This window comes from Eptatretus burgeri, chromosome 3, assembly GCF_056783735.1.
Source record: "Eptatretus burgeri isolate ZD-2024b chromosome 3, Ebu_testis_v1, whole genome shotgun sequence".
NCBI classification, from domain to species: domain Eukaryota; kingdom Metazoa; phylum Chordata; class Myxini; order Myxiniformes; family Myxinidae; genus Eptatretus; species Eptatretus burgeri.
This window is the reverse complement of record NC_140963.1, coordinates 54,626,678-54,636,192: the sequence shown is the minus strand read 5'-3', so window position 1 is coordinate 54,636,192 and position 9,515 is coordinate 54,626,678. Positions and strand designations below refer to the sequence as shown.

The window sequence follows — 9,515 nt, the reverse complement described above, 5'->3', positions numbered from 1 at the left end:
TTTTACCTTTTGTGACTTTATGGACAGAATAACAAATGCTATACCACTTGTCGAGAGGTTACTAAAGACTACAGATATGTGGATACGGAATCACTAAATAGGGGATGGAAAGGAGTAAGGAACGTTAGCATAATGGCACAGGAGGCACATCTATGGTGGTTGGGGCATGTGCTCTGGCAGGCCTTGGATATGGATGCAGTGAGCAGGCTGAGAAGGGGCAGACTAAAATTGAGTTCGAAGAGATGCTCAAGATTAGAGGGCAAACCCCAGTCTGCCAACCACACAATAAAGCAGGACTAAAAGGAGTTATTAAAGTTATAACAGTAGGTATAAGCCACAACAGCAATATTTCTCTTCTCCAAAATAAATATAAATAAATAAAGCACACAAAGATGAGATAATCCAAAAAAAGTCTTTTATTTCCCTGCCGCTCAAAATCGCTGTGACAGACAGCAGAGACATCACAAAAGAGTAGCTTCGGTACCTAGCCCCCCCCCCCCCAGATATGAAATACAGCTGTGACACAGATAGAGAGATAGCAAAAAGGCAGCATTTTGCCAAAAAACAGCTGCTGCCATACACTCTGGCTCTGTCGGGGGTTTCCTCACTTTTCAGGACATGTCCTGGCACTCGTCCTTCCAAAGCCCAAAAGTTGAGAAGAAGAGCAAAAGGACTGAGGATACAGCTAATATAAATGACAGCCATGAGAATGGGTGGAAAAGAGGCATGACAGGAAGTGTGTGAAGAAACGAAAGGTGATGAGGACAACACAGCAGAAACATGAACAAGAAACGAAGATGAAAGCAATGGTTGGCAACGCCGCAGATTAGGTGCGAGAGTGCCCTCGATTTTCCAGATCCTTCACCTGCAGGAAAACAGGAAAGAATAAATTCGTCAAACTCCATCGAATTCCAATGCTGTTCAAGTAAAGTTCCATTGCTCCTCAACTGATGTCGATTTTTAAATCTAACACCTGCCCCATCAAATACAGTTTGGAAACCCTGGCTCCTTCATACAACCATTAAATCAATCACATAATCTCCGCAACCGAGTGTGTACATGATTGCATCATCTTGCATCGCCATACCTTGTAAATACGGACAAGCCAGTGCTCAGTGGTGTAAGCTTCGTCAAGTACATCCAGCTCAAAGTCCTTGTTGCCAATCTCAGCATTCCTCACCCGATCATAGCCTGGTGGTCGCTCTGCGAAAACAGGTGATTTTGAATAAGATGAACCACATAACAAAGCCATACATGACGCACGCTTTTCTCGATTGGCACATTAGACTACAACAAAAAGTCTGCATCCAGAATCCTTCCTCTCAATTTGACAGCGAATCATTCACAAAGGAACAAGGTACTATAAGCCACATCACGTACTGTATTAGCCCTTGTACAACCTATTTACCTGGGGTGCTACCTTCAGTGTAGTCATACTTACTGGCTTCAGTGTACACCTGGCCAAAACGATAGTAACACATCTTGTACATGAGGCAATTGAGCAGCGTCGGTGAGCCATCCCGATCAACGCGGAACTCCCCAGTGGGTGTATAATAGTCGTTCTCATGGATATGACTACCGGTTTCTGTGCTTCCACCGATACGAACCATCCAAAGGAATTTGTTGATGTCTGTGAAAGAAGAAGAATATGATGAGGATGATGATGATGACGCTACTTCTCATAGGAGATGACACAATTGTTAAAGGTTGGCTCTTGGTGCCCGAAAGGCTCCTTTACCATCAGAGGAGTAGCCGGTGAGACCACCGAAGATGACGAGAACATAACCCACATCCAATTCTCTCATTATCTCGTAGGCTTTCTCCTCAGGTGATGACATTGCCTAAATAACAAGATCCAGTCACTTTCGTAACCATTGAAAATTAAAATTCCATATCAACAGCTACCCACAAGTAGCAACTGAAATTAGTGAGGAACAACTGGAGTGAAAACAAGGACGTGTAAATCGAGCAGCAGGTTAAATCATTGTTGATGTCCTTCATACCTGTCCAACTCTGGAGATATGTGTGTTGTTCCAAGTGTTGTTATCCACCAAAATGGTGCGGTTGGCCATGGCTGTTATCTGGTAGCCATAATCCCACCAGGACATAACTTTGGCATCCTGGAGAGAGAGAGAGAAGGATTGGGGTGAGGGGAACGTCAAAGAAGGGGAATCAAAAACAGGAGGGGAATGGCAACATAAGAAGGGGGAAGGGAAAAATGGCACGTGGTAGATGAAGCTAAGCATTTAGGCCGGCCTTTAATCACAAAACCTTGCAGAACTCTTGGAGATTTCTTTACCGCCATGATCTCTCAACGTCAGACTACCTATGTGGGTGGTATTCCTGTACAGCAGCTCACAAAAAGACAGTTTTGGTCATTAAAGTAACATATACATTTCCCCCATAATCCTTAAATTACAAAACAACGACAACACCAACAATAAGAAGTTCCTCCCACCTCCCCCATCTGAATCATCCATCTCCTTACTTGTGGAGTGTTGTGACGTAGCCAGTAGTATGCCTCCCGAAAGTCGTCAAAGATGATTCGTGAACCGTCGGGCGACCGTGCCGAGAGGACAATGGAAGGCGAGGAATACGCTTCGCTTGTGACCCAGGTTGAATGGAATGTGTACGTCATAAGGAAGAAAGAGAGGAAAAGCACAACGGCACTCGAGACCTGTTCGCCATTTGATGATGAAAAAAAAAAATTTGAAAAGTCACAGACGGGTTACTACTACTACTACTACTACTACTACTACTACTACTACTACATTTAAAACAATATGCTGTTAAATCTCTTTCATAACTGCAGAACTCTCGTGTGTAAAACATGCCTCTTGCTTCCCAGGGTAAGAGTGGTCTGGGTGACGACGAGAGCGAGTGCGAGAGAGTGCACGGCCCAGTTCAAGGTTGCTCATGTAAGAGGTGAGTACGTGCGACACGCCCACACCAGAAAGCACGCACATCACAGGTGCCAACACCAGCATCAACCGCACCTGGTGCACACACAGACAAACATGTTCACACCCACTCAGACAACCCAGTGCATCCTTGGAACATGGCTATTATGTATATGTCTAATTCAGAGGAGAGTGATGGAATCCTGTCAACACAAAAATAAATGGGAAGAGTTAAAGGAAGCGATTATAAAGCTTGCCCAGACACCTGCCGGATAGTTTTGTAATGAGGTCGAGCATTGTGCCATGCTTGCCCAAGTGCAGTCGCCGTGATTCCTTCTTCTCCTTCCCAGCGACTATCCTTCACAAACTCAAACAATTATTGTGTGCTTAGTGCTCTCACACAATTGCATAGTCACCCCAGTAACTTTTCTGGGCTATACCAATAACACAAATTATTTGAAGGATAAGTTCAAGTTAAAGGTGACCTCAAGTTCCATAATTGAGATGAATTAATTTTATCTGGATGGGTGAAGCTTGGTTTGTAAGCATTCCAATGAATTAGGCTGAAGAAAAGTATATGCAGTGCCTACATAAAGTCTACACCCCCTTTCAAAAGTTTCACCTTTTGTTGCCTCATAGCCTGGAATTAAATTTCATCAAACCAGACTTTTCCCACCTTTATTTACACATCGTAACTCACAACTTCCGAGTGAAAAACAAATTCTACAAATTTCAGAACATTTATTTAAAATACAAAACTACAATATCCTGGTTGGATTAGTGTCCACCCCCCATTATAATAGCAATTATAAATTAGCTCAGGTGTAACCAGTCACCTTCAAAATCACACACCGAGTTAATTGACCTCCACCTGTGTTAAATTGTAGTGATTCTGATTATTTCAGAGTAAAATCAGCTGTTCCTGGAGGTTTCCTCTGCTGGGTAGTGCATTTTACAGCAAGGACTCAACCATGATCGTCAAGGATTTTACGGTGTGCACAAACGGTTACATGATTTTTAACTTTCTTTAAAGCCTTCTATTAACTTGTGTTAAGTTTTATTTCACATTTACCATCCATCCATCCATTGGGACCATACTCTGTGCAGAGCGTTGGTGCTGCCTAAGCAGTCTCCTGAGCTAATGGGCACAAAATTTTCTCCAGCATGCTTGGGACGACAACGCATGACCGTGTAAAGCCCAAGACATGGACAAACTCACCATGACAGCGGAGAAGTACATACTGGTTACACCGTACAGGATGATAAAGATGCGGCTGTCAGACAGGTTGCTGAAGCAGTAATGCAGTCCCACTGCAAAGTGGAAAAACAAACCATTACATAAAGGTTTTCCCAAAGTTTATTCCCAAAAAAAACTACTCTTACCCTTTTACAATGCTATCCTACCTTTCCCCCCACCACCACTTTCTCTCACCCGGGAACATAAAGACCAGGAACTGCAGGTCAAAGTAATATGATGACCACGTAGTGGGCTGATGCTCAGATACGGAGGCAATGATCGGGATGTTGTTCTTGGCATAGGAGGGATCGAGGAGTGAGTAAAAGCGGCCGGTCCATGGAGAAATCTTACCTGAGAAAGCAGACATGGACGAGAAGCAAGAACCATTAAACTTTAAACACATTATGCACAAGAGTGATAGGGACAAGTCGAATTGATGAACAAGGTGAAATACATGGATTAGAATGACAATGGGGATAGAAGGGAGAAACCATCGGGCGAAGGGATTGAGGGAGCTCACCACTAAGGGCAAGTATGGCAACAGCAATGCTGCCAGCAATAAGCAATAACCACATAAAAGAGCGCAGGAGGAGTTCAGCAAGAGCTGGTGTGAGTGAAGAGCGTAACCAGGAGTAGGCTGCAAAAGCCTGGCATAGAGCGAATACCCCAAGAGCTGCCATGTGCTCTGATGATTGGACGGGCTGGTATGACAAACGACAAAAGGCTTGGTTCATAATAAGGACTTTCTATTCAAAGATAACAAATAACGTCTGTTTTAGATATCAATGCATCATCCACACACCAATTATTTCCAATGCACATGGACACAATCGATCTTGAATAAGCAACGTAGAATGTATATAAATCATGAGTACGTGAGAACGAAGGACGAGAACGTTGTAAATGTCACATGATGTACAAATGTTCTCAGAGCAGACCAAAAAGTACATGCTCATCCAACACTGACTGTTGGAATACTGGTGGACTCACATTCTGTTGATCTTTCAGTCAATCATTCGTATTTTAGGCAGAGATAGAGACACAGTTAGATACCCGTCCTACCTGAAAGCCCACAAACGCGACCTGCATGGACAACACAGTGCCCAGGCAGTACAATGTGGAGTATGCTACGTAGACTCTGTGAGAAAATCGTCCCGTGGCCATGAGAGCCAGCACATGCAGAGGGATCAGGTTGATAAGAAACACATATCCACCCCACGAAGACACCTGGTGGAGATGAAGCGACATTCCAGAGGATTAATCGACAGCCAGAGACAAACAAACGGTGTGCACAACTTCACCAGAAAACCCGTGACCTCGTTCCAATGTCCATCAATCCGTTATTTTTCCCCACGACTACTTGGGGAGGCTTTGAAGTCACACTTTAAAGCCACCAAGACTCTACAATAAACCGCAGGCCACGATTACCACCAGCGTACCATCAGACATGTTTGGAAGGCTCCGTCCAAGCAAATTGTTGCCCAAAATAATAATAGAGCTCCAACAAATATCTTCACCACCCTTACATTTTATGTCATGTTACCTTTCCAGCAGCATGTGACGACGATACATGATTGTCCTGCAGCTAAAAAAGTAACCGGCTGAAAAGTCGACTTGTCTTAAAATATTGCACCAGAACCAAGCGGTACAGATTCATGGTATATTTGCTCCAAATGCAAGAAACAAGCAAAATGATTGGCAATGGAACAACTCGAGCACATGTGCTGAATGTGGACCAAGTGAAGATGTCATTTATAAGATCAGCCAGGGACATAGCATACCATGTAGAAGTACGCCAGAGAGCAAAAGGCTGACCAGTACAAGGATCCTGTGCGTACGGCTTGTATCCACGTATAGTATGTAAGAAGCATACAGAATATGGCTATGCCTGCAAGATCACAACAACAACAACAACAACAACAACAACGTAAGAAACATCGAGTCATAAAATAAACAGCTTTGTCCAAGCAACAAATTTTCAACAACAGTCCATTGGTTCAGGAGGAATGTTACAACACTTAGAAAGCAAAAGTTGGTCGAAAGGTAATTTGTTAGCCTGACACCTTCGTTATCATACGAGCCAGCAACGGAGCGCGAGATGTATCCAGGCACAATGGCGACCATTACTGCAGCAACCAATCCAGCGCCAGCATCCTGCACATGCATATGTATGGGGATGAGATAGAGAGACAGCAATGATAATGTTAGGGAACGAACAGGCACACATATAAACGAAAAATCACTTACATCAGCATGCCTCCGCACAAGTTACATGTCAAACCACTGGGATACCTAGTCGAGGCTCATGGAAGACCGAGAATTAGTACATTGAACGGATAAAGACACAACAGGACAAAAGGAACAGTTGAGAGAGGGGGGAAAATGTCTAATGTCAATAAAAAAAGTCACATGAAAAAAAAATAAAGGTTTCATGAGAGAGAGAGAGAGTAGGAGAGGGAGAGAGAGAGTCATAAAAGACAGACGCGTGGAACAAAGACATCAGATGCTTCTAACTCGAGTTATGGTCTGCAAAATGATTTTTTTTTTTAAAGAAATCAATAAGTGCACATTCCTCTGGCTTATGGCAATACTGTTGTCTTTGTTTTGTTTTGTTTTTTAATTACAGACATGGCGACGGTTGCAAATGGAATGGCCCGTTTGGAAGCAATCATTAAATGGCAAAAACAGAATACCTTCAGTTCCTTGGTGAGGTGGTAAGTTAGGATAGTTGTGAAGGAAGAGAACAGTGGAGCCAGAAAGACGCACACATTCCGTATTTCGATTGTGACGTGGAGGAAATGCAAGATGTGGTAAAACAATGCAGAGGTGACCATGAGGCCTGTTTGTGAGGGAGGGGGTGAGAATAAAGGGGAAAAAAAAAATAAAAGAAAAGATTTTAAAGCATTAAAGCACATTCAAAAAACATGAATAAATAAATAAAGATGAAATATACAGTCGAGGTAATGTGACATTATATTCATAAATTAATAAATAAAACAAACAGCATATTCAAATACTTCAGGTGAAAGTTCCAGAAAGTACATCAAACATTCATCTGTACCTCTTCTTTATCTGTCTTGTATATAATCTGCACCAGTCTGTCTGTCCATCCGTTTGGGGAGGGGCTTCTCAGCTCAGGGCGGGGCTTCAAAAATCAATCGCCGCCATTTTGTTCGCTCCTTGTTGCCTCTTTTGTAAGGTTCGCACTTTCTTACACTTTCACGGCTTTGTCTGTAACTTTATTTGGATATCTGTCGCGAAGATGGTGTGCAAGTTTCGGATGCAAAAAAAAAACAGGAAGAAAACAAAAATGCATTTTAAGTGAAACAAGTCTGGAGACGGCGATGGTTCATGAGCAATGTACACGGTTTGCCTTTTTAAATTTTTGACCTTCGAGGGGACGCCACGGGCAAACTGGCGGGAATCGGGAAAAACGTAAATGATGAAAGTTGTAGTACTCGAAGAGCACCACTTGCATACCAACTTTCATTCGAAACAGTTGAAAACCCTAGGAGCTCGATGCCCAATTTATTGATTTTTTTGACATTTTCTAAGTTCGTGACCTTGGGACGAAAATGAAAAATCGAGCTCCGTGGGGCTATGCAGGTGCCATTGGGCTAACCAAATACCAAAACCCCTGCCAGATTCGACAAACCCCCTCGGAGAAGATGCAACTTGAAACCGGCTACCCCTAAAAACACATGTTTTTTGGGGCGTGGCTCCGCCCATTCTCTGGAAAACACAACTCGATCATGATACAAACCTCGCACCCTAATTTTATCAAGATCGGATCAAAACCCACGGAGCTATGCTCGGGACAGGCAGACAGACACACACCCATAACGAATATAGTGGTCACTTACTGACTCGTGAACCAATTAAGGCCTGTAAGTGTAATATAAAGTCCATTCAGACTCCCTCACGGCTGTATGGGCTGTTTCACAATGAGGGTACCAAGTTTGTCTCACAACCACTAAAAATTCAAACTCAATATTTTTATATTTTTATTTCTCCAAATCCTACATTGTTAATTACAATACTTAAATCCAAATTTTTGGAGCATCTGAATGAATATTTCTTATTAAAAATAATACCCCAAGGATGTTAGGAGAGTATTTTTTAAACTACAACAGTCATTAATACAATTCAACTTTAACCACAAAATAACAGCACTATCAAACTTCAGTGGTTTCCATATGTTCCACAAGTATTATTCCATTACTGGAATTATGATTCAGTATACAAATGAAGTATATTTGTAGAAATATCAATAAAACACTGAACTAAGTTTCAAATATCCAGAAAAAAGATATGTTTTAATTACCACTGTCACTAATAGCACTGCATATGATGGAATTTAGCACAAAATTTTAAAACGGACATGTACTTTTCTGCATATTCTGAAAAAATTACTAATTTATCTCTGAAAATAAAAGTTTACCACCACAATGAAAAATATGAAGAAAATCACATTTCTTCAGGAGAGGACATTTTTGACATGGACATTCAATCAGTGTTGTAACAAGATAAATTACATGCATGTAAACACCTTTTACTGATAATGGATATTCATGACCAAGTCAACCTTACAAAACATCAAAATTTAGAGCCAGCAAGTAGTTTCCTTATAACTCGTGGCAGTTTAGGTGTTTCCAGAGAGGACACATTTTTGACGGACACATGTAAGGCAATCAGTGCAGGCCATGCAAATCGAAGGTTATTGATTACACTCAAACTTTGGAGCATAATATCAGTGCAGGTATATACACACTTGGTAAAACACACAATAAACTTTTAAAAAGACCCTTTATTTATATAAAAAAATTATTCGACAATATGCATTTCCGGAGAGGACATTTTTTGACGGACGAACGGTGGGACATATTTATTGAGGGTGAAATAAATATTCATAGTCTGAAATGAATATTATGTTGTGGACAAAGTACAGAAGAGGTATTAAATTGTGCAACAACAAATAAAAGTCCCAATTTCTGCTTGTATTTGTTTATACACTGTGAATGCAGTGTACCTGGAGAAAATGAGACAGCTATTTGTCAAAAAATGGCAATTTTTATGCCATTCTGCCAAAAATTGACTTTTTTGTCAAATAAAAAGTGGTCCAAGTTGTGCCATCACTAGTACCAACTACTGGCCCTAATGACAGAGATACTACAGCCTCTCATTTAGCTATTTAGCATGCAAGGGTACAAAATACCAGAAATGATAATGACTCACTTCAGGCCCATATCTTAAATCTAATTCACCTTCTCATTTCATTTTTTGGAGTCGTTAAAATGGTTCAAGTTTCAGTTGCAGCAAATGGTGAGAAAAATCAGACGAATATTGGCGTTTCTACACAACAATGTATTCTAATAGCT

General features: G+C 41.5%; 1 protein-coding gene across 2 annotated transcripts in view; it reads right to left on the bottom strand.

Annotated features, from left to right (window-relative positions):
* Nucleotides 1-398: 398 nt before the first annotated feature.
* STT3A (STT3 oligosaccharyltransferase complex catalytic subunit A) overlaps nt 399-9,515 on the bottom strand; it is a 33,754-nt gene continuing 24,637 nt past the window's right edge. For both annotated transcript variants that reach the window (XM_085873445.1, XM_085873446.1), the window contains exons 5-18: nt 6,831-6,976; nt 6,201-6,291; nt 5,919-6,025; nt 5,200-5,364; nt 4,658-4,838; nt 4,333-4,488; nt 4,120-4,211; nt 2,835-2,996; nt 2,489-2,677; nt 2,004-2,120; nt 1,739-1,841; nt 1,442-1,630; nt 1,088-1,203; nt 399-865 (exon numbers count right to left, since the gene is read on the bottom strand). In XM_085873445.1, coding sequence (XP_085729571.1) covers nt 827-865; nt 1,088-1,203; nt 1,442-1,630; nt 1,739-1,841; nt 2,004-2,120; nt 2,489-2,677; nt 2,835-2,996; nt 4,120-4,211; nt 4,333-4,488; nt 4,658-4,838; nt 5,200-5,364; nt 5,919-6,025; nt 6,201-6,291; nt 6,831-6,976 — 1,853 coding nt within the window. In that variant the 3' untranslated portion in view covers nt 399-826. The remainder of the gene's footprint in view (nt 866-1,087; nt 1,204-1,441; nt 1,631-1,738; nt 1,842-2,003; nt 2,121-2,488; nt 2,678-2,834; nt 2,997-4,119; nt 4,212-4,332; nt 4,489-4,657; nt 4,839-5,199; nt 5,365-5,918; nt 6,026-6,200; nt 6,292-6,830; nt 6,977-9,515) is intronic.